At 34.1% G+C, this 26042-nt stretch overlaps 1 protein-coding gene across 3 annotated transcripts in view; it reads left to right on the top strand.

The window, feature by feature from the left end:
• SMC2 (structural maintenance of chromosomes 2) overlaps window positions 1-25743 on the top strand; it is a 62908-nt gene extending 37165 nt beyond the window's left edge. For all 3 annotated transcript variants that reach the window (XM_041764101.1, XM_041764100.1, XM_041764099.1), the window contains exons 17-25: window positions 1177-1301; window positions 3898-4091; window positions 5069-5212; window positions 7628-7822; window positions 10040-10240; window positions 12227-12343; window positions 15499-15659; window positions 19486-19633; window positions 20643-25743. In XM_041764101.1, the coding sequence (XP_041620035.1) occupies window positions 1177-1301; window positions 3898-4091; window positions 5069-5212; window positions 7628-7822; window positions 10040-10240; window positions 12227-12343; window positions 15499-15659; window positions 19486-19633; window positions 20643-20801 (1444 nt within the window). In that variant the 3' untranslated portion in view covers window positions 20802-25743. The remainder of the gene's footprint in view (window positions 1-1176; window positions 1302-3897; window positions 4092-5068; window positions 5213-7627; window positions 7823-10039; window positions 10241-12226; window positions 12344-15498; window positions 15660-19485; window positions 19634-20642) is intronic.
• The last annotated feature ends 299 nt before the right edge of the window (window positions 25744-26042 follow it).

Raw genomic sequence — 26042 nt, 5'->3', positions numbered from 1 at the left:
GTGAAGGAAAGGAAATAGATTTTTAAAAATATGAGAGATGCCTCAGTCAGTAAAGTGTTTCACTCTTGATTTCAGCCCAGGTCTTGACCTCAGAGTTGTGAGTTCAAGCCCCATGTTAGGCTCCATGCAGGGTGTGGAGCCTACTTTAAAAAAAAAAAAAAAAATGAGAGTAGAAAGCCCTTCTTTCATGGACCATATTAAGAAAAAAGCTTATATCTTTTTTCAAGTTTCTACATCCCACATTTTTATTTTTTTATTTCTATTTTTTAAGATTTAATTTATTTATTCATGAGAGACAGAGGCAGAGACACAGGCAGAGGGAGAAGCAGGCTCCATGTAGGGAGCCCGATGTGGGACTCGATCCCGGGACTCCAGGATCACTCCCTGGGCCGAAGGCAGGTGCTAAACTGCTGAGCCACCCAGGGATCCCCCCTACACCCCACATTTTTAAATGAACTGAGAAATGGCTTGAGAATTATGGTTTTAATTGCTGTCAAGCATTCTTAGGCAAAAATACTTAGGCAGTATTTATGTTATATAAGTTGCTTCCTTCCTTTTTTACTCAGACCTCATGAATTTCTGGTGCCAACTGGAAATTTCACTACTGCTGAATTAGATAAATATTTTCCAAAGAAAGAATTTTCAGCAGCTAGAAATGGGCTAGAATTACAGGATTTGCAAGAAGAGTGCACTATAATGTTTAAGGTCAGCACTGTGCCTTTTTAAACTATTGTCTCATTATAAAATATAGGGAACTTTGCTAATAACTTGAAAATGGAAACTAATAACCAGATTTCTGAAGTTTTGTGTGGTTGTTACATTTTAATGTATTTTTTTGGTAGGGAGCTACTGTGGAGTCTTTCTTCTTGATACAAATCAGTAGGAGAGACCCTTTTTAAGGAAACTTATTTATTCCAAGGTTATTTTTAGTGTTTTCTAAAATTAAGAGTATTTCTATAGTTATTACCAGTATTGGTCATTTAGAGTCATTTACCTTGAGTGACCAAATCAGACTTGAATTTGCTTCAGAAACATGTCATCAAAGCTCTTCTTGTAACCAGTGGCATCTTATATTGTTTATATTGTGAGTTTATATTAGTTTATATATAGTTTAAGTGCGTATCTCAAATATCAGAAAAGTTATAATCATTTATTGTAATCTTCTCCTTTTCTAAGGTATCGCCAACTAAAACAGCAGTGGGAAATGAAAACTGAAGAGGCAGATTTATTACAAACCAAGCTCCAGCAAAGTTCATATCATAAGCAGCAAGAAGAATTAGATGCTCTTAAAAAAACCATTGGTAAGATAAAAACATTCTCTGTTTAATCTATTTCTGTTAACTTTATATATTTTAGATCTTATATCTATTTGATCACCCTAAATATTTTAATTATTATATTATCATAAATTAATCGACTATATGCACGTGGGTTTATTTCTGGGCTCTCTTTTGTTCCATTGATCTATGTGGTCTGTTTTTAATACCAATCCCATATGGTGTTGGTTACATTAGCTTTGTATTATAGTTTAAATCAAGGAGTATGATTTCCTCACCTTTGTTATTCTATCTCAAGATAGCTTTGGCTATTCAGGGTCTTTTATGGTTCCATACAGATTTTAGGATTGTTTTATTTCTGAAAAAAAATACCATTAGAATTTTGGTAAGGATTTCAACAAATCTGCAGATTGCTTTGGGTAGTATGGACATTTTAATAATATTCTCCCAATCCATGAGCATGGCGTATCTTTCCAGTTATTTGTGTCTTCAATTTCTTTTATCAGTGCTTTATAGTTTTCCATGTTACAGGTCTTTCTACGTCCTTGGTTAAATTTATTCCTAGGTATTTACTTTTTTTTTTTAATTTACTCTTTTTGATGCAATTATAAATAGGATTGTTTTCTTAATTTCTCTGATAGTTCATTATTAGTATATAGAAGTGCAACAGATTTTTGTACGTTGATTTTGAAATTCATTGACTTTGTCTCTTAGTTCTGACAGTTTTTTAGTAGCGTCTTTAGGGTTATCTGCAATAAAGATAGTTTAACTCCTTTCTTCTGTGGATGCGTTTGTTTGGTTTCTTTTTTTCTCCTCATTGCTCTGACTAGGACTTCTAGTACTATGTTGAGTAAAAATGGCAAGAGTCATCCTTGTCTAGTTTCTGATCTTAGAGGATAAACTTTCAGCTTCTCAGTGTTGAGTATGATGTTAGTGTGGGCTTGTCTTGTATGGCCTTTTATGTTGAGATACATTTCATTTATACCTACTTTGTTGAGTTTTATTATAAATCGTTGTTGAAATTGGTCTAATGCTTTTCCCGTATCTATCGAAAACATGCTCTTTATTCTTCATTTGGTTTAATGTGGTATAACACATTGATTGCAGAAGTTAAACTAGCCTTTCATCCTTGGGATAAATCCACTTGATCATAGTATATTATCCTTCAAATGTATAATTTAATTCAGTTTACTAATACTTGCTAAAGATTTTTGGGTCTATGTTCATCCGGGTTATTAGGCTGTAATTTTTTTTTCCCCCCTCTGGTGTCCTTGTCTGGTTTTGATACCAGGGTAATGCTGGCCTTAGGAGTTTCAGAGTGCCCTCCTCTTCTGTTTTTTGAAAGACTTTGAGGATAGGTATTAAATCTTTGAATGTTTGATAGAATTCACCAGTAAAGTCCTCTGGTCCAGGACTCCAGTTTAAGAGGTTTTTGATTACTGATTCAGTCTCCTTACTAGTAATTGGTCTGTTCAGATTTTTTGTTTCTCATGATTCAGTCTTTGTAGGCAGTAGGTTTCTAGGAATTTATCTGTTTCTTCTGGGTTGTTCTATTTGTTGACGACATATAATTATTCATAATAGTCTCTTGGGATCCTTTGTATTTCTGTGGTATCAGTTATAATGTCTCCCTTGTTTTTCTGATTTTAAGTCCTTTCTTGTACTTAGGCTAGCTTAAAGTTGGTCAGTTCCATCTTTCTAAGAACTAGCTTTTACTTTCATTGATCTTTTCTATTATTTTTTGGTTTCTTTCATTTTACTTTTCCTCCTTCCTTTTAACCTTGAGCTTTTGTTTTTTGCTTGTTTTTAGTTCCTTTACGTGTAAGGTGGTAGATTGAGATTTTTCTTATTTCTTGACGTAGGCAGTTATCACTATAAACTTTACTCTTAGAACTGCTTTGCTGCATCCCATTAAGTTTTATATCCTATTTCCATTTTCATTTGTATTTTTAATTTTTTTTCTGTGATTTCTTACAGCAATATTACACTGAAAAGCAGTATAGGACATTGTATAGTCATGATCTCCAGGGTTATAGTTGTATCTACATTCTAAAACAGTGTATAGCAGTTGTAATAGTAATGTGCTCATTTTGATCTTGCTTTTATTTTTTTCCTTATAAATTAGAGCTATTTCTTCTATGCTTCATCCTAGACATGTTTTCACATATTCTCTACTTTAAGAAAAGGCATAAATAAGCAAAGAATACAACATAAGCTTATTTATGAAATTAACTGTAAGCTTTTTGGCAACTAAGTAAAAGGAAAAATACTGTTGATTCTGGTTTAGGAAGCATCTTAAAGGTACACTAAAAGGATGGCTTGTGATCTTTTAAATAAGTTACAAGTAAAGTTTATTTTACTCAGATTTCATATGCTTGGAAGTACTTTCTTCATGGATCTTTAGATAATTCAAGTAGGCTCTTAGGTAGGATCTGTGTTTCAATATAACATTTCTAGGATAAGGTTGGAACAGTTAATTTTTTTAAACTTTAGCTTCCAATTTTTCAGACCATTTCTTCTGTTTAAAGGTGAATTTAATAAGACATTTATAAACCATTACCTATAACTGCTAATTGTTGGAGGAACTCATTTAGTCACATTTGCCTACTCTATGATACAGAGGAAAGTGAGGAGACCTTAAAAAACACCAAAGAAATTCAGAAAAAAGCAGAAGAAAAATATGAGGTACTGGAGAATAAAATGAAAAATGCAGAGGCTGAGAGAGACCGAGAACTGAAGGATGCTCAGAAAAAACTGGATTTTGCCAAAACAAAAGCAGATGCTTCTAGTAAGAAAATGAAAGAAAAACAACAGGTAATAAATAACCTTTCTTGAAGTGGAAACCAACTTTTTATCATCAATACAAAGCTGAAGATGGTAGAGCATATTTGATGGCCTTACTCATCAGTATTCACACAGTATCTAAAGCACACTATGCTTCTTTAGGAGATAAATTATGTATCTTCTAAGTCAAATTAAAACATTTTGCTGAAAACCTTGTAATGGAGGGTCATAATTATAAGGATGGGTTGCATAGTCTTGCTAATTTTAAAGAACGAGCAAAATTACGTTATTGTAAATGCTTTGCGCAAGAGTAGACCAAAACTTCTATTATGTAGTAGAGCTGTGTCATGTCAGCTTGAATTTTGACATTTCTATTTGGTGATCATCCATTTGGTGAATGGATGCTGTGAAAATTGATACAGGACAAAGCATGTTACATTTATAAAGTGCCATTCAGTTGTAAACTGGTGATATCTGATTTTACCCTTTGGATAGTGCCAAAGCTGGAATTTGAACCTAGCCTTTTCTATTTTTAAAGACAGCTCTGAATCACTTTTCTATACAATTTTACTTAAATCTATTTTTCTTCATATTCTGTCATTAAATGCTTGCACAAAGTATTTTCTAATGAACTAAAAGGTTTAATGGGAAAGAAGAAAATTGAGAAACTAGTTTTTTTTTGACATTGCATAATTATGTTTTTAAAAAGGATTTTTCCTCTGCTAGTTTATCTTTTATGTAGAATTCTATATTTTTCTCTAGGAATAAACGGATAAAGGAAATAGGTTATGCTAAGTTACTTAAACTATACGTGATTTTTTTTTTTAAGTGTAGGAAAATAAATTTCCTTTCTCTTTTAGGGGAAACCACTTACATGTGTTTTGGTAGTTGAATAATGAAGCTGTGGGTCTAACTTGCATGAGAATCTTACTAATTTTGCTGAGATATATGTATTCATTTTTTAGTAGTCAATAGCTGTTGAATGTGTAGATAATGGTTTTTTCTAGGAAGTTGAAGCTATCACCCTGGAGCTGGAAGAGCTCAAGAGAGAGCACACATCCTATAAACAACAGCTTGAAGCTGTAAATGAAGCTATCAAATCCTATGAAGTACAGATTGAAGCAATGGCAGTAGAGGTGGCTAAAAATAAGGTAACGTTTACTTACTATATTGGATAAATAACAAATGTGAATCAACTTATGAAATGTTGGCTAGAAGATGTTTGACTCCTAGAGGTCTCGCTCTCTTGATTCTTGTCTTGATGAGAGCCAAAACAGTGATTACTGTGATCCAGAAAGAGTCCTGAAATTATAATACTAATTGTTTTAGTTTGGCTCTACTCTGAAGACAAATTATACAGTAATTCGAGCAGGCAAAGTTTAAATTAAAAATTCACTACAGTAGGAATTTGGAATGATGTGGGATTGATCACTAAAGAGAAAAGAGAATGCAAAATGATAAAGGAACAGCAGATACAGGGAATAGCCATTATGACCCATAGGGCTGAGAAGTACTCCTCCGATGGAAGGAACAAATCTGGAAAACAGCCCCATTGCGCTTGCTCTTAATTCTTCTGATGACTTAATTCAAGTTTTTTGTTTTTTTAAATATTTTTTTTTATTTGAGAGAGAGCGAGCACCAGCAGGGGGAGGAGGGGCAGAGAGAGAGGGAGAAGCAAACCCCCCACTGAGTGGGAAGCCCAAAGTGCAACTCGATCCCAGGACCCTGGGATCATGACCTGAGCTGAAGGCAGACATTTAACTGACTGAGCCATTCAGGCACCCAAGTTTTGTTTTTAACACATTGTTAAATCCGCAGAATAACATTTTTAACTACTTTTTTTGAAAAAATGCTTCTCAGCTCTGTGTTTTGTGATGATTAGATTTTCTAGATTTGTTCAGTTTCTATTTTGTCTCCAAAGTAAATTTTAGTTTTTAAAGATATTTAATATGTCTTAATCTTACATTTTTTTTCATATGAAATATTTTCCATATTTTGTGCTATCTTTCATGGAGCTCATGTTGGAGAGTTTTTAAAAAATTCGGTAACATGTTTCTAAAGATAAAGATAAATGTGAAAATAAGCTACTCCTTTCTCAATCTAAATGAAATCAAAGTCCTAACATATACATATTTCCATTTTTCTTTATGGAAAAGTATAGAATGGATCACTTCGTTCTTAAAGGTGGTTCTTTCAGGCTCTTCATTCTAAATTGTTTCCTCTCTTTGATAAGAATAGCAAAGGACACTCCCCAGAGGCTAAGAAAAGAAACCGTCTACTAAATAATTAGACAAAACTAAAATTTCATTTCTGCTCAACCTTAGTGACAATTTCCTATTATTATAAAAAAGATTAAAGTAGTCAAAATTGCAATGCAATTTTTAACCTGTAAGCATGAGAAAATCTTCATAAACATGTTTTTTTTTTTTTTTTTTTTTTTTAGATATGGTGTTAGTTAATAGGCCTGTATCTGTTATTTTTCCCTTTGGTTAATAATCACCAGACTATTTTTCACTTTCTTTTCTTGTTCTTCAAATGTTTCAAAAAGTTAAAATTATTTTTCGGTTTTTATATGAATGCCCTGATTTATTTTCCTTCCTCAGAAGATCTCTAATGACACAGATTAAACATTTTAGGAAATTAAAGCACTTTGAGCACATTCAATAACCTAACCATAACATTAAGTGTTCTTTATTGCTCAAAATGATCATTTTGTAATGAGCATGCCTAAAAAACTGCTACACTTTTTTTTACTTGTGCTTTTCATCACAAAAAACCACCCTTCTACCTTTCTCTTCCTCAGAGGCTTGTAGCAGATTGTCCTACTTAGGTTTTCCCTGTACCCAAACATGAGTTGAACTGGTTTTTTTGGTTTAAACATTTAGTGTGATTTAAGATCTAGGATGAACGAAAGGGGTTTGTGGAGCAGGGGGTTGTTGATAGACTGAATTGCAGTTTTAATTACCACTTTGAGGATTGAGTGAGTAGCTTCAGCCTTGGGAAGTAGGAGGATAATAAAAGTCAAAGCAAGAAACTTTTTCTTTGTGTCACAGATCTATTTGTTCAAAAAAGTTTCTCTTTTCTTTTTCTCTTTTGACCCCTGTGCTAGAACCAAACATTATGACCTTCCATTGTCACTGGTAAAAATAGCTTATATCTATAAAAGGGAAAAGTAGAAAGCACCAACCTGCAAACTCTTGATAAATGATATTTGGGGATCTGTCATATTGTCTTCTTGTTAACTACTAAAAAATGCCACCTTTTTGAGACCTCAAAAGTCAGATTCCTATAATCCCTGCAAGTTGATCCCAACTACACTGTACCCAGCAGAAACTTTGTCGCTTCCAGCATGAACACTGGCATCCCATCTTTTTTCTAGTAGTAAAACAAGTTTTTTCCTGTATATAAATTAGTCATTTTAATGGGGATGTAAAATATAGAGGGTTAGGTGACCATCTGCCTCTAAACATATTTCTATCTTGCCCAAAGTTTGTTAGATCTTTTAATAAACTAAAAATATGTCCACAGCACCTTGCTATATGTTGTCTTTGAATTATTTGTTTCAGGAGTCTGTAAATAAAGCTCAAGAAGAGGTGACCAAACAAAAAGAAGTGATAATAGCCCAAGACAATGTAATTAAAGCTAAATATGCCGAAGTAGCAGTACATAAGGAACAAAACAATGATTCTCAGCTTAAAATTAAGGAATTGGACCACAACATCAGCAAACATAAACGGGAAGCTGAAGATGCTGCTTCGAAGGCACGTTTGTGTTGTTTATTTTTACCCGTAATCAGATTTTTGCTTCTGAGTTGTTGAAATATTCTGGTAAACTGCTCAATGAGGAATTCAGTAGAAATGGCAGAACTGCTGTGTAACATAATTTTGAGGCTTACAGCTATTTTGAAGGCTTCTCAGCAATGTTCCTTTTCACCAAATAGTATAAATGTTTTGTTTCTAAATTTCAGGTATTTATTCCTGTCTCCAACATGTTTTCACCAAATAATGTTTTTTCATGGAACTGACCATTTTTTAATCCGCAAATATTTATGGATCTATTAATAGATCAGTACTAATAATATATATTGTTTACCTTATTTCAAAATGAATTGGAAACTCACAGAAATACATATACAGGCAACTTCTAAAAGAAGGACTTCATTGGCTTCCGGATGTCCTTGTGAGAATCAGTCAATTTTGCAGTTTTGCCTACCAGCTATCTTTTTGCAGTTATCTCAGTTTTTTGGTCACTCTTAAAAAGTTTCTTCCTTCTTTGTATCACAATGTCTTAAGTACTTTAAAGAGAATACATACTTTTGCAGAAATTCATGCTTGGTTAAGAGGCTGCACTCATGAGTCTTAGTAACTCACCCATTATGTTTTCGGAGGAGTGTGTAACAGTTTGGTGTCTTTTAAATCTTTGTTAGCATCTTGAAAGTAGAAGAGATTTAACTTCAGAAAACTCAGAGCATACAAAATAGTTACCCCACCCTCTGAAAGAGCCATGTGTTCCTGTTCAGGTTCATTACTGAGTTTTTAAAAAAATGTTTTTTTTTTTCATAGCCGCATCATTAGTATCCTAATTTATTACTGATTTCCTTTTAGCCTGGTAGCCTAATATTAGTGGATTCACTGAAATATTACCAATGTTAATATTACTGTTATCCTGAAATAACAAAAAAATGATACAGTTTTTTGCTAATTGAAAATGCTAGTAGTGGTGATTGCTGGGGGATTTTATTTACAGTTAAGGAGGTGAAAAGGAGATTTGCAGATAGAACTGCTAAAAAGTCAAGGATTCTTTGAAGTATATGGTTTATCAAATACTTAGTGAATACCAACTAGTATCAGATGATAGGCAAGGCACTAGAGATAAGGCTAAGTAACCTGTACCCAGAATCACTTCTTAGAGCTGATGGATCAGCGGGAAGGTAGACTGGAAGTGATCATCTTTAGAGCCTGGAGGAGAGACCATACCCCTGGAATTAATAAGGAGAAACAAATTGACAAGGATTAGATTTTACCAGTAAGCACCAGCCTAAACAGTTTTAGTTGAGAAAGTCTCCTTAAGCACCATAATTTAAAATTTTTAACAGTTTATATTATATAAAGTATACTGTTGTGCCTTATCAAAAGAGTGGCTAAGAGAATGGAGTCACGTTTAGGCAGCTTTTTATTCATCTAATAATTCTCAGAATTAATCAGTTAATCAGGATTTGGCTTGCACAAATTTACTAAGTTTATGCCTTACGTATTCCCATAAGAATCCTAACTTTCATAAGTTTTGTGTGTTTTTCTTTTGTTTTAATTCATGAGAGGCAGAGAGAGAAGCAGGCTCCCCATAGGGAGCCTGATGCAGGACTTGATCCCAGGACCCCTGGACCATAACCTGAGCCAAAGGCAGACATTCAACCACTGAGCCACCCTGAGGTTCCCTCACAAGTTGTTTTTGAAGCCATTGCTTGAGTTTGGTACAATCTGAAGGAGCCTTATCTGACTTATATTTCATTCTAATGGAAATGTTTCACATATACTTTATACTTGCCTGAGCTGGCTGGTTCTCCTAGTGCTTGAGTAATAGGGAGATATTTTTTCTATACAACATCTTTTTTTTTGAGCCTATCCTCCAGGTAAAAATATAGATTTACTATTAACAGTGAGCCTCATTTTTATGAAGGAGTCGTTGATTTAAGATTACTAAATATTTAAGAAACTTTTTTAAAAAAGATTTATTTATTTGAGAGAGCATGCACAAGCAGGAGGAGGGCAGAAGGGGAGGGAGAGAATCCTCAAGTAGACTCTCTGCTGAGTTTGGAGCCCATAGTGGGGCTCAGTCCCAGGGTCCTGAGATCATGACTTGAGCGAAAACCAAGAGTCTGGAGGCTTAATCAACTGAGCCACCCAGGCACCCCAAGAAACTGGTTTTTAAATATCCATTTGTAAACAATGATAGATGCTTCTATTATCCTCTGTAACTAGGTCTCCAAAATGTTGAAAGACTATGACTGGATTAATGCAGAGAAACACCTTTTTGGGCAACCTAATAGCGCCTATGATTTTAAGACCAACAACCCAAAAGAAGCTGGACAGAGACTTCAGAAATTGCAAGAAATGAAGGAGAAACTGGGGAGAAATGTCAACATGAGAGCTATGAATGTTCTAACAGAAGCTGAAGAGCGGGTAAACCCTTTTCCTTTGGCCACCTGAGTAGCATTGATGGCTCTCTGTGACCCTTGCAGCAAATATTAGGAAATTTTCTGCTTGATGCCTTTGATACTGGATTTTTTTCTGTTTTCCCTTTCTCTCTTTTCAGTTCTTATTACATTGTTTTGCATTATCAGTTATTTATATATTCTTTTGTACCTTGAATAACTTTTCTATTGGCTTTGCCATAAACATATTGTACCCTTTTCTTATTCTCTGTGTACATAAAAACAACAGTTTGTTCTGGTTACCTCCTCATATTTCTATCCTTTCTTTCACTTGCCTTGAAAGGGCTTTGAAAAATAAGGTGTACTCAGCTATCTGCCTCCTTACCATTCATTCCATAACTGTTGTATGCCTTTTGACTCAAGGGTGTCCTGGAACCATTACATAATAATGACTAATATTGTTATATGCATAGCCACTCATTAATTAACTTGTAAATCCAGCAGCATCTTCTGTTTTAATGCTCACTTACTTGATAATGTTATCCATCTCCCCAACCCTGACAAAACTTTAAAAATCTGCCATGTTACTATAAAAATCTACAGGGGAAAGCAATCCATATTCTTGACAGCTCCATAGGAAATAGCAGTCTGAGTAGTTTTATATTATGCCATATACCTTCTTTAAATTTGCAAGATTCTGTTTGAATTTGTATCATAGAATTATGAGAGCTCTTTAAAAGTGGTAATACTTATGAGCTCAATTACTTTTAAGAAATTTTTCTATAATGGGTCTTTTTTGTAATTGTTATTGACATTAGTATCTACAAAGAATCTATATTATGTTAGATGCCAAATAGGCTAATAATGTTCATGTTGTGATCTATCTATAAAATGTTCCTGCTGGATTCTATTTCTCCATTAAGGCTTTGCAATATATGCCATATATGTGGAAGAAAATCTGGTCTGAATTTGAGCTGCATATGATCATGAAATTTATTCACTTCTTTGTTTTTATTAGATATGATAACTGGGTCTAATACTTCTTTAAAAGAATTTGCCAACTCCCATTTCCTTACCAGAGGGGGGAAAGCTCTGTTGTTGATAAGCAAGGTGGCCTTTTGTTTTGTTGTATTTTGTGTCTGTCCACATGAGAAACTACATGGAATTATGCAAGGAATAAGAGAAAATTATAGAGAGGAAGTCTTAGGAGCTTGGCCATAAAGCAGAGAGACAGCAAGGGGACATGAGCAGGATTGGCTGGAATTTTTAAGGAAGAGTTTGAAACCTCCTTTGAGGCTTTGAGGAGAAATTAATTGAGGATTATTAGAAAGTTCTGCTGCTACTCATGGTGTAATTATCCCTTTGCAGCCTCCCTCAATTTTTTTTTTATCAGTGAGTTTCTACATTAACCAGGAAAGACCACTCTGAAGATATGATACTTGAGGCACCAATTATGTCAGATACAGAGAAAGCATTCCAGGAAGAGAGAAGAATGCAGAGGCTGTAAGGCTATAATGAGCTTATTATGTTCAAGGAACTGAAAAAAGACCATACAGCTGGAGCCTGGGGAGAAGTGGGATACCAAAAAGTCAGAGATAAGTAAGGGCCAAATTATGTAGGGCTTGTATATAATGGTGAGGAATTGAAATTTTATGTCACTGCTGAGACTGACCTTAAGAAGAAAGCATGCCAGGGCTACTTTTGAGTTTACATAAGACATTTTCTTTTTTGCCTTGGCTGCTAGAAAGCTCTGGTAGAAGTATTAGTGGAATCAGAATACGTCAGGAGCTCATCCTATAAATTCTCAATAATAGCAACTAAACTTTGCATATAGGTGATATATTTACTTTCTTCATGATTTGGTTTACATCATGACTCTTAATGCAGTATACCTTTCTGGTAAACAGGAGTATGTATATTATATATAAAAATTAAACCCCTATTCCTGACTGAATTCTAGAATATAAGGAAAATTTTATATTTTTCTAATTATGATTTTTTTTAATCTTACTAGTATAATGACCTGATGAAGAAGAAAAGAATTGTAGAAAATGACAAATCCAAAATCCTTGCAACTATAGAAGACCTTGACCAGAAGAAAAACCAAGCCCTAAATATTGCTTGGCAAAAGGTATTTGAACCAAAAATATTGTCATTTATTCTCTATGAGGCAACTATGAAGAATATTGTCAATAGGTTTATACGCTAAGATGAATTTGAAATGATTTGTGTTTGAATGAGGCACACATTCACACCTTAATTAAAACCTCCTTGACTTTTAAATGCATTTGTCCTTTTAGACTTACCTACTACTGATTTACAAAGGTAATAAGTTTGTGTTCCTTCATACTCTTAGTCTACTTCTCTGGGTCCTAACTTATATTAAATTTCTAACTTTCTAACTTTCTAGATTTATTTTTCATTCTTACCTTCAAAATACTATTTATCTGAAACCTTAGATTCTGTCCAGTATCTGCCATACCCTACTCACCTTCTGCTTGAAGCTAGAAGCATTCTCAGATTTGCATTGGGAAGCTCTGATCACTGGAAAGCACCTCCCAAGGACCCCTTTGGTTGATTCTAACTTCCTTGGTTTCCTTGCCTAGACTCACAGAGGTCAAATATTCCTTCTCATAGCATTTCTCTAACTAAAGATTGGCATATTCCCTACCACTTATTTATTCATGAGTGACACAGAGAGAGAGGCAGAGACATAGGCAGAGGGAGAAGCGAATTCTCCCTGGGGAACTTGATGTGGGATTCAGTCCTTAGGACTTTGGGATCCCATCTGAGCCGAAGGCAGACGCTCAACCACTGAGCCACCCAGGCATCCCTCACTTAGAAGTTATTAATTGCATTTCAAAATTCATAGTTATGCATTTTGTAGGTTTTTAGTGAAGCATTTTGTACTTTTAATGAATAATTCCATAACTGATAGTTAACCATCCATATTTTATAGATGAAGAAATAAAAGCTTAGAAAGGTGAAATAGCCTAAGATCATATAGCCAAAGATGGAAAACTGGGATTCTCTTCCTAAGTTAGAACCAAAGTTAAGATTGCCTTTCAGTTGCTAATTGCCCTTAAAAAAATTGCCCTTAAAAAAATTGGGCAGTAAGCAAGGAAGTTTAGAATTCTCTTTCACTGGACTGTCATTCAGCAAAATCCCAAGTACTTTTTTTGTCTTGTATCATAACAACTTTAGCAGATTTCAAGGTTCTTTACTATTATTTCACTTCCTAGGCTGCGTGTAATTCGTCTGCTTTAGGATAAATTCCATAGCCTCTTATGTGGAAGTTTTCCTGTATCATCCTAGCAAAAGATTCTCAGTCAAAAGACTTCAAACATAGTTACTGTGCTGTTTGGTACTTTAACAAGCCTGTGCCTCTGGGATTTAATTGGGTACTTTGCCTCCAAATAATTCTGTAACTATTTGGAATTCTGAAAACTTCATTTTCAGTAATGGCAGCACAATTATCCCGTTTAGTCACCTTGTTCTTACTCTATGACTTATTTTCAGTGTACCATCTCCCTATGGAGTTTGCTTTTTTTAAAGGCATGCAAAAAGTGGGTCCCATTATCTTTGTATAAGTGTGGATTTAACACTGGATTTGAGAACTTTTCCCCATGGTTCCTGCATTTAATGCAAGTACAAATTTATCCTTTAAATTGATGTTCCCCCAATTTCTAAGTTTCTCTCAAAGCAGGTAGATTTATTCAGTGCTTATTATATGTTAGATACAATTCTCATATTAATGTTCTCATTTAATCCTCAAAATAACCTATTGAGGTAAGTAGTGTTATTAGCATTGTATACTTCTGGGTTCCAGCACATTCAATTCAGAAAGCCAGAGTATTTTCAGCATTGGCTCTGTTATTTTTCTGTTTCCTTCTTACCTGTGTTGGATTTTCAAATTCAGTCACATTTCACCTTTATATATGTCCATGAAAGTAATGCATTTCCTATCATGAATAGGACTATCTTCTTCTTTACCCACTAACTGTTAAGTTTCTCTTTTACTCTTTGGAGGAGTTTCCACATGGAATCCATGGTCATGTTCAGGGTTTAGTAGCAGTCTACTGTTTTAATCCTGTTTAGTGTCTCACTCCTACCTGGACAAAAAATTAAAGAACGGAAAAAGAACCAAAGTTGTTTATAAATACTTTGCTATCTTCATCATTCCCAAAAAAGAGAGTGGCCCTCTCCATTGTGATGAACCTCACCTAGCTCCAGAAATCTATCCCAGATAAAACTAAAATCTATTAACTCTGTGTAGGGTATTACTCAGTATGTATGCAGTTACTCTTAAAACTGTATTCCTTGGTATCTAGATCTCTTGTTTATTTGCGCTTGAATTTGTAGATTTCTTCAGGGAACATGACTGTCAGATCCTCATGGGTTTGTGCCTGTGTGTGTATACGCTCTCAAATTTACTGAACGCTCTAAAATTATTAGTTGTGTATTTTTTTGAAGACCAATGACCACATTCTCAAATCATTGATCCAAGCGTGTGTGTACAAAAATTACCCAATTAAAATTAGAATACTGACCCTAAATCTCTAGGTAATCTGTGGCTTGATGGTGATAAGCCAAACAGCTTCTTTAGCCTTTTCTGTTGGGGTCTAATCCTGTTCCTGTTTTTTGACAACTTCTTTGGCTGAAAAGAAGCCTACAGACAAGGACCATCTAATGTCAGATCTGGTTGTTTGATTTCATGCCTTTTTTTTTTCTTAGACCTCATTGTGATCTTAGGCTTTTTAAGGTTAGCTGATCACCACTGGCCCATCAAAGCAGTCGAAAGAAAACAAGTTTTATAAGAGAACATTTTATACCCAAGAGTTTTTTGTTTCTGCCACTTGCAACTGCAACTTCTGTCTCCTATATTATATAGTTGAAGGAAGATTCTGGAATCTCAAGATTCCTATAATATAGCTTACAAAAGTATCGAAATTTCAGAGTACAGTTAGAAGTATAGCCTCTAGTTCCCCTTAGAAGTTAGAGCAGAGCTCAGTAAACTTTTTCTGTAAAGGAACAGGTAAGTATTTTTAATGTTTCGAGCCATATAGTTGAAATTACTAGACTATTGTTTTAGTTTTAACAGCCATAGACAATACATAAACAAATGGGCATGGCCAGATTTATCACATGGACCATAATTTGTGAATATCTGAGTTAGTAAGAGACAACAAAATGTATCTAGTAGATTGAATATACACATACCAATATTTGACTATTCTTGAAAAGCCTTTTATAATATTTTAATATCTTTTTGTTTTTTAAATCCAGGTGAACAAGGACTTTGGGTCTATTTTTTCTACTCTCTTGCCTGGTGCTAATGCTATGCTTGCACCACCAGAGGGCCAAACTGTATTGGATGGTCTGGAATTCAAGGTTGCTTTAGGAAATACTTGGAAAGAAAACCTAACAGAACTTAGTGGTGGTCAGAGGTGAGTAATCCCTTTTCAGTATTATGATGTTTCATTCCTCTTATTTTATTATAATCCATAATCTAACTAAGCAAAACAAAGTTGAAAATTGGTAGGTAATCTTTATATGTAGAATTTAAGGAGCTTAGTATATAAGATTGAAGATTTTTTGGAACATTTGATTAAAATAGTAGGCAACAGGGGGTTGTGGGTGGCTCAGTTGAGCATCCCACTCTATTTTTTTTTTTTTTTTTTTTTTTTTTGAGCGTCCCACTCTTGATTTGGGTTTAGGTCATAATCTTGGGGTCATGGGATTGAACTTCACATTGGGCTCCATCTCAGCAGGGAGTCTACTTGGGATTCTCTCCCCACTTGCATGTGTTCTCTCTCTCTCAAATGACTAAATAAACCTTTAAAGTAGTAGGCAACAAAGGAGAAATTAGGATAAGCAACTAGAAAACTAGATAAGATATATGAAAAGTAATTATTTTTAGGCTTTGGGAAATGAATAGCCCAAGAATATGATACCTATGAGCAATGAAATAAAAGTTCTCAGCTCAGTGTTTACTCCAGCTTTCTCCATTGGAGAAGTTTCTGGATTATAGGTGCAGGGAGGGGAATCCACACAAAGCCTAGTGGACTCACTAAATTAAAGAAACAAATTAAAATTTGGGAGGCCCCAGAAAGCAACATCTTTGCATTCAGTCTTTACTGCCCCCAAAGTGAAGGCTACCTTACACACACACAGCAGAGTTCACTGCAAATCTTTAAGAGAGCAAGCTGATCCTCCTGTAACGTAGTTGTTTCTCAGAACAAAGCCCAGTGCTTTATTTTATTTTTTTTTTAGTCCAGTGCTTTTAAAGAAAGATACCACAATTTAGATTCTAACATAACACAATGTCTGGCATCTGATTAAAAAATACTGGATAGAAATCAAGAAAATGTGACTCATTGCCTAGAAAAAAATTATTCCAATGGAAGGAGACCCAGAATTGACAGGTGGATAAAAATGGAAGGCAAGGAAGTTATAGAATTGTGTTAGTTATTTCCAAAAATTACAAGGAAAAAGGAATCTAGTGGAATTTCTAGAGAGAATAAATATGCCTAAAAAAATTCACCACATGACATTAACAAGTTAGACAATGTAAAAAAAAAAAAAAAACATTAATGAATTTGAAATTACAGCAAATAGAAACTATTAAAACTAAACTGAGAAAAAACTATAAAACTGAGCTTCAGTGACCTATGAGAAAACATCAAGCCATCTAACATACATGTACTTGGAATTTCAAAAAGGAAAAGGCAAGATAGAAAAATATTTGAAATAATGGCTCCAAATTTTCCCAAGTTTGATGAGTTCTGTAAACCCACAGTCTTCGTTTCTGTGACCCTAGGTAAGATAAACATATCCCTCTCCTTCACACACATATGCTAACATAGCAAAGCCATGTTATATGAAATTGTGATTTTATATGCCAGTGATTTTAGAAAAAAAAATTTAAAAGCAGCCAAAAGTAGAAAGACATATTATGTGCCAAGGAACAAAGATAGAAAGGACTTCAGGCTTACTGTCAAAAACAGTCCAAGCCAGAAGTCTGGAACAACAACTAGAAAGTGGTAAAAGAAAAACATATCAACCAAGAATTCTATGTCTATTCGAAATACTCTTTAAATTGAAGTCAATATAAATATTTTTTTCAGAAAAGCAAAAGCTGAACGAGTCTGATCCCAGCAGAACTTTAAAAGTTAAAGGAAGTTTTCAGGCAAAAGGAAAATGATACCAGATGGAAATTTGGATCTACATAAAGGAATGAATTAGTGTTGGAAATAGCATGTTCTAGGCTTCAGGGACCTCTTTCCCAGTCTTAACGCGGTGATTCAATCGGCACACTTAGGAGGTCATGTGGCCTAAATCCTTACCTGCTGTAGAGAACCAAATAATTAAAACCTACTGAGAGAAAATTGTGAATATTCACATAATTAAAGATGGTTATTAATTTTGCATTTTTCCCCTGCAGGCTGTACAGTCCTAGTAGTTAAATTTTTCTCATGTGCCCTATGATGCCATCATGGAACTCTTATGTATTTAGAAAACACCAAGACCTGTTAATTTTCCTTATGAAATCCTTTGTCATTTTTATGATATAATAGTGATCCTCTGATTATAATTCATTATGATAAAATTCCTAAATATTTTAACAGTATAAGACACCTTTCGGTGACTTTAAAATTGAATTCCATGGTTCAGATCCCAATATCTAACTTTTTTTGCCAAAGCCTTAGAAAATGTTCTGAAGATAACCTAAAATGAATGCTTATTTTCTTATTGGGACCTGAAAATTATTTCCATAATTAAGATGATACAAAATTATTTCTAGATATATACCATTATTTTAGATGTATATCCAGCACTGTATAACTCTTGGTGAAAGATTTTTTTTCCTGAAAAGTTAAGTTGAAAGAAAGTTCAGTGCTGTAAACATTTGGCACAGAGAGAGCCAATGAAAAATAATTTTAGGATGCTTGAATAACCTCCACTCCCCTCTATAGAGGTAGATATCAGTTTTGCTATTGTTTATTGCACTGTTTTTTACATGCCCTTGCTAGAAAGTTTGGTTTCTCTATTTAAAAAAAAAAAAAGCTTTTTTAAATAAAATGTTTAAGAAAAAAATGTAAGAATTATTATATGATTCTTCATACCAAATTAGAACAAAACCAGATACAGTTACAGGGGATGGCTAGTTAAAAGAGAACTGAAAAGGAGCTCTAAAATCTGGGGTGCCTAACTCAGCTTTTAAATAAGGTGTATTAGGGTTCTCCAGAGAAACAGAACCAGTGGGCGGGGGGTGTATGTTTGTGTATGTATATGAAAAGATCATTTTTTAATACAGAACTGGCTCATCTTACTGTGTGGGCTGAGAAGTTCCGCAGTTTGTCTGCAGGTTAGAAATTCAGGGGGACCAGTGGTGTAATTCAATGTGGGTCTGAAGGCCTGAGCACCAGGAGCATGGAGACCAAATATCCATGTCCCAGCTCAAGTAACAAGGCAGGAAAGAACAAATTCTTTCCTCTACCTTTCTTACTGTTAAGGCCTTCAGCAAGTTGTAGGATATCAGATATCTATCCACGTTGGAGAGTGCAAACTGCTCTACTGAGTCTTCCAATTCAAATCCAAATTTCACCCAGAAATGCCCTCAGAGACAAACCCACAAACCCAAAAATAAAGTGTAGCCAAATATTTGAGTACTCCGTGATCCAGTTAAGTTGACATACAAAATTAACCACATAATAATTGTTTGAACTTCTGACATTGGGGAGTAATGGGTCATAGTCGATACAGCTTACTCTTAAATGGTACCAGTACAAAAAGTGGGTATTTGTGTGTGTCTGTGTATACTCATAAGTGCATGCATAGTAAAAGTTTGAAAGAGGGCACCTAAACCTGTTATACTATCACCAAGACAGTAGTTATTGTCTTTACAGGTAAGTATATAGCCCTCAGTCGCCTGCTACCTAAATAGCAATTGGGGAAGGAAAGAAAGAACCTAACATGATCTTTCCTTAAGGATAAATACCAATTATCCTGATTATTTGATTGGAAAGAAGAATATAAACCTGGTCTGTTAAAATAAAACTCATTTAAGAGAAAATAGGAGAATCTAAATTAAAAGAAACATTTTAATACAATAAAAGTGTTGAAGTTTGAAATTTAAGATTCTTTATTTCTATGGTGATTTTCAGCTAAATCTGCATTACCCATAATAAGAGGATAGCAGATTTGCTTTAGTGTTTTGGTAAAGAGTGGTAAAATCAAGTTTTGGTGACTTCTCTTCTGATCTTTTCATAGGTCGTTAGTAGCTTTGTCATTAATATTGTCCATGCTCCTCTTCAAACCTGCTCCAATTTATATCCTGGATGAGGTAGATGCAGCCTTGGACCTTTCTCACACCCAGAATATTGGACAGATGCTGCGTACCCATTTCACACATTCTCAGGTAAGAACCAGAAAAAATGTCTCCATGATAGTTTTAAGTATAGTATTTGTTTTCTAAAACTATTCTTTAGTAATGGCCAATACTAAGATATTTAGGATCGAAGAATATTAAAGTATTAATGTATCTCTTTAAATATACAGTGATTATTTAGACAAACTTACATTCAAATGGATAGAGAAGGGGAAAAAAGGGTTGGTTTCCTATTAAAGAAAGATCCAGACATTACCATTGTTGGTTGTACGATGAAGGAGAATCGAAGTTTTTCATAATTTGGAATTAATTTATGGTTGACGTTACTATTTTCTCTAGCTAGCTGCCAGAGGATACACAATCTAAGTAAGAAATCAGAAAATCATAGGGTTCTTGATGGGGGTACTCAGCATTTTTCCTGGGTAGGAAATAAAAGCCCAAAGCCCTTTAAGAACAGTTTGTTTTTATTGAACTGTTGCTGTAGGAACTGGGGCTCCCAAATGTGGTTGTGTAGATCATGCAAAATCCAACGCTGGGAGCTTCACTTTTCATAGTTCTCACAGACTGTGTTTATTAACAGGTAACAGTGAAGTGGTACCTTTTCTTAATTCTGTAAATGTCCATTTGAGCTAGTGGTAGTGCTTACAGGAACTTGTAGCCTTCTCTGATATTTTTAAAATATCCCAGGGAAAGCTATTTCACCAGGGCATTTCGCACTTGTAGCAACAAAACAGTGATGCCAGCTGCAGAGGGCAGCAACAAGCAGTCAACTGGCAGGAAATAGTAAACTTGGTTAATGAAGCACTCAAGGTAAAAGAGACTCCTAAAACCCAAATATAGAAAGCTAGAATCCATATAGGTGCCTAATATTAGAACTGTTACTTGGATTTGAGCATGTGCATTTGCTTTGAACCAAGCTTTGAAAGAAATAATCAGAATACCTCTAGACAGTTCTTAACCCCAGAATAAAAATAGTGCATTTCTTCAGATTACAAAAAATAGCATTTATGCTTTTTTTTTTTTTCCTTTTTCCCTTAAGTTCATTGTCGTGTCACTAAAGGAGGGTATGTTCAACAATGCAAATGTCCTTTTCAAAACCAAGTTTGTGGATGGTGTTTCTACAGTAGCCAGATTTACTCAGTGTCAAAATGGAAAGATTCCAAAGGAAACCACCTCCAAGGCAAAAGGACCCAAATGACCACATCTGGAAGTTAAAAGTACAGATTTACTCCTTCACCTTGACTGGTTTTTTTAAACATAAAGAACTTGGGCTTATTTATGTAAAAATGTAATGTTTTGTTACTTAACCCATATTTTCTCTTCCTTTATATAATCACTTCTAAATGAGTATAGATTCCCCTTTTCTTAATTAATGTAACTGTGGTCCAATTACTGTGATTGTGATTTTATGCACGTCCTCAAATGCTTTTTCTTACACAATTCTTTTATATATGTTGGGGAGCCTGAGGTACCTGGCTGGTGGTAGATTCTGTTTGCAAAAATACAAAGAAACAGATGAAATTAAATTATAGGATAAATATAGCTGATAGTCAGCTTTTAATTAGTTTAATTCCTAAGGTGATATTAGTGTGTTTTCTGTTAAGAAAGTCATTTAGGTAAGGAAGACTTAGAAAGTGAGCATCTGGACCAACAAAGGGAACACAAAGGAAGCTGTTAGGCATTCCCTGAGCTATTTGTGGTTAGTTCTATGAAGATACAGTGCCAGAGCCCTGATTTAGACTCAGTCATGTTTGGATATCATGTTTCTTTATGCTTTGTAATTGGTCTGTGCAATCTGAAGGTTTTAAAAAGTATTTATAGATTTTTAATAGCCTAGGAGAAGGTGTGGTGCATGCTGCTATCCACATTTATCTGAAGTCTCTTCATGTTTTCAGAGACTTTTGTCAGCCTTTTCGTAATCCAGTCAGTAACAATCTATTAGTGAATGAGAATGTGAGAGTGAACAGACTAAACCACATTTTTCTTTGAATCAGATACATAACTAGATCCATCTCTTTTACCAAAAGAACTCAAAAGAAGCACTGCCAACTGCTAAAAGATTACTGTGTGTAATTCCTATTATTTCTAAGTACATCACCAGAATAGTGTCTCCAAATTTTGAATCTTAAAAGCCCTCACATGACCTAACCTATCTGACCTTGAGTTTGTTATTTGGGCCCCACATCCCTTCTTGATCCTTAAGTCTTAGTTCCTTTATATTATCCTTTCCCTAATATATGCTTATAGTTTTTGGCTTTAAGATTTCTTATCCTTCATTCTGATACATATCTGAGGATGTCAGATAACATCCAGATTAACTGATAAAATGCGCATATCAGAAAGGATTGAATCTGGAATTAGTTCATGCCTGCTGTGGGAGGAGAGGGAGACAAAGATGTAAATGTTGAATTATGTTGAATTACAGAAAGTATAATATCACATATATAAGAGGCAGGCATGCGTTTTTTATTTCATTTTGAATGTATTGCAAATTGTTTGCCAGGACAGCTCAGTCAGTTCACACTTGTCATCAAGTCGTATACCTATTGACCACAACCTAGTCAGCACTGGCTGTAATTTTTACTTCTGATTTGCTAGTTGTAAATGGCACTTCATTGCTGTTTTAACTAGCACTTTATAAATAACTTGTGAGCTTGAGTATTTTGCCAGATGAATTCATTTTCTTTACTACAAATTATCTACTTGTTCCCCTAATTTGTCATATAATCTCACTCTTTGATGAGAATGCTCAAACATATTAAATTTTTGTGAGTCATGTTGTTCGTATTCTTTGATTGGAAGAAATGAAGGGGAAATGGGCACATTTATTTCATACATGTGCAGTAACAGGAGTAACATTTATTACTAAGCTCTTTTATACATCAGATGCTACTCTCATTTGCACATGTTTTCACATTTGAGGTAAGTACTTTTGATCAGCATCATTCATATATTTGAAGAAATTGAATTGAGCAGAAAAGTTAAGGAACTTGTCTTTAGTGACCATACAGTTAATAGAGAGGCAGAGCCAGGATACCAATCTTGGCAGTTGGTCTCCAGAATCTATGATACATTACCCTTCTGACATTTTGAACATTTGTATTTATTGTACATAATAAATTTAAGACATACCTGGATGAGCAGTATGCACAATGTGAGAAAATTATTTTTAGGAAGAAGGTCAAACATTTGCAAAAGATTCCTCCCCTTTTTGCGGGGGCATTTCAGGTACACTAAGAAGGCAAAAGCAAAACCTTGAGAAACCTCTTCCAATACGGTAAAGTAATCAAATAGGCTGACTACTCCCACAATCATGTCATCTGCAAATCAGGGCAGGTTTTCTTCCCTTTGGATCTGTGTGCCTTTTATTTCCTTTTTTTTTTTTTTTTTAAACTACACTGGCTTGAAATTCTAGCATTGTGTTATATAAGATTACTAATGAGAGCTGCCATATTTGCCTTCTCCCCAGAATTCCGAGGAAAGCATTCAGTCTTTCACCAGCTAGGTATTGTGTTAGCTATAGGCTTTTAGTATATATTCTTTATCAAAGTAAAGAAGTTTCCTTCCATTCCTACTTTGATCAGTTTTATCATGTATGGGTTATTGAATTTTGTTCATTGCTTTGTCTGCATTGATTGATATGATCATGTAACTTCCTTAACCTGTTAATATTATGAATTACATTGCTTAATTTTTTAATATTAAACCAGCCTGGTATTCCTAGATTAAACCCCATTTGGTCATGTCTATAATTCTTTTTATGTACAGACACACTTTGTTTTATTATGCTTCATGGATAACTATCTTTTTTTTTTTCCTTTAAACAAATTGAAGGTTTGTGGCAACATTGCAGCAAGCAAGTCTTCCAGCACCATTTTTTTCCAACAGCATTTGTTCTGAGTCTGTCACAGTTTGGTAATTTTCACAATAGGTTCAAACTTTTTCATTATTGTTATGATCTGTGATGAGCCCACTGAAAGCTCAGATAGATGATGGTTAGCATTTTTTAGCAATAAGGTATTTTTTAAGGTATATACTTTCTTTTAGACATAATGCAGTCACATACGTAATAGACTACAGTATAAATATAACTTTTATATGCACTGGAAAACCCAAAATGTTGCTTTATGATACTTGCATACCAGAAATATCTCCAGGGTATACCTATTACAGGATTCTGTTTGCTAATAGTTTGGTCATGGATTTTGGTTTTTGGTTTTTTTTCTACTGGCTGTTTGGTTTTAAGGTAATACTAGTTTTATAAAAATGGGAAATGTTCCTTCTATTTTTTGTATAATTATATAGAATTTATTAGTCCTTCTTTGAATACTAGAATTCTCCTGTGAAACTGTCTGGCCCTGGAGATTAGGAGGGTAGGATGGGGAGAATGTAAAGTACACACAATTTCTTCAATAGTTATGGGACTATTTAAATTATCTGTTTTATAATGAGTGACTTGTGATAGTTTGTATTTTTTTTGTGTGTGTGTGGAATTGTTCTAGTTCATCTAAATTGTCAAATTTGTCATTTGTGTGTAGAGTTCATTGTATTACCTCATTATCTTTTTAATGTCTTCAAGCTCGAAAGTGTATCACTTGTTTTCATTCCTGATATAGGTAATTTGTGTGTTTTTTTCCTCTTTTGTCAAACTTACTGAAGTTTGTCGATTTTATTTTTTCAGAGTACCATTTTTTTTGTCTCATTGACTTTGTCTTTCAGTTTTGATTTCTGCTCTTTTTTTTCCTTACTTTGGGCTTACTTTACTCTTTTCTAGTTTTATGATAGAAGTTTAGATTACTGATTTGAGACCTTTTCTTCCAGCAAGCAATTAATACTACCATTGTCCTCTTATCAAAATTTGTGAGATGAAGCTAAAAGATTAGTTATGTTGCGTTTTCATCTTTAAGTTCAAAATATATTCTAATTTGCCTGGACATTTCTCACTGTTGGATTCTTTTGGAATGCATTTCTTAATTTCCAGATAGCTGAGGATTTTCCAAATTTTAGTTTATTATGTTACGATCAGGAATCCTTTTTTTCTTTAAATTGTTAAATGATAGAGTTAAGAAACAAAAAGAAGTACATATTTAATCTATATTTTAGATAAATAAGAACAAAGTAAACCCAAATTAAATAGAAAGGTAGAAGTCAGCATATACAGGACCAAAAAACAGTGGAGAAAAAAAAAAATTGAAACTAGTATCTAGTTCTCAAAAGAACAACAAAATCAGTCTATCTCTAATTAAACCAATCAGGTAAACTGGAGAAATTACAAGTCACTAATATCAGGAAGGAAAGAAGAGTTACTACTGTGGCTCTGACCTAAATTAAAAGAATGCAAAAATATGATTTTTATGCCTATAAATGCAGCAACTTTGACAAAATGGAAATTTGGAAAAATAAAACTCAACCAAAACTGACCAGAGTAGACAAAACCAGAATAGCCTCACATCTATTAATGCAATTCAAATAATTAACTATCCTCCACAAGGAACACTTTCCTCCCATTTGGTTTCACGTATAAATTTTACCATTCAAGGAAGAAATACCAGTCCTACAGTCTTTTAGAAAATAGTGGGAGAGGGGAACACTTCCAACTTGTTTTATGAGACCAGGGTTCTAATACTAAAACTTGACCAAACATTACAAAACAAAATTAGAAGATGGAGCAAAAACACAGAAAGTATTCGCAAACTAAATCTAATAACATCTGTAAAAGATCAACTGTTTTCATGTTTTTTTTTTCCCAACAGATGTTACTGACAGCAAGATATTTATACAGAAAAACATTCCCCTTTTCACAACATACACAAAAAATAACTAAGGATAAGTCATATGCCAAAAAGCAATAGTTATAACACATCTAGAAGAAAACAAAATCTCTGTGACCTTATAGGGAAAGATTTCCTAGAACACACACACACACACACACAAAACAAATAAGGGAACATTAAAATTTTAAAAATATCTTCAAAAGACTCTTAAGAAAATGAAAAGACAAAGCACAGAAGTTATTTGCAATATATAGAACTGATAGAATTATGTGCAGACTGAAAAGAATTTGCAACTCCCATGCTAACATTTGCATGAAGGGTGGGTAAAACTGCTGTCACCGTAGCATAAACCAAGGCAGAGCAGCATAGTGTATTAGCAATACTGATTGAATTTTTTTTTTTTTTTTTTTTTTTTTTTTTTTTTTTTTTTTACTGATTGAATTTTTTAATGACAGGCTCACTTTTAAAATTTAAAGAGTGTCTTGATGAAGCTATAAAAGTTAATTTTTATCCCATTCTCCATCTTTCATAATCTGATAAAATGGGAATTATATAAAAAGCATTTCTGCATACCAAAACATGGTTATTTTACAGAAATGCAGTTCTTTCAGTTCTTTCTCAAAAAAAAAAAAAAAAAACCTGCTTCTTATTTACTTGAACAGATG

Source organism: Vulpes lagopus, chromosome 7, assembly GCF_018345385.1.
Source record: "Vulpes lagopus strain Blue_001 chromosome 7, ASM1834538v1, whole genome shotgun sequence".
Lineage (NCBI taxonomy): Eukaryota > Metazoa > Chordata > Mammalia > Carnivora > Canidae > Vulpes > Vulpes lagopus.
Note: the sequence above shows the minus strand (reverse complement) of the source record. Positions and strands in the feature narration are given on the sequence as shown.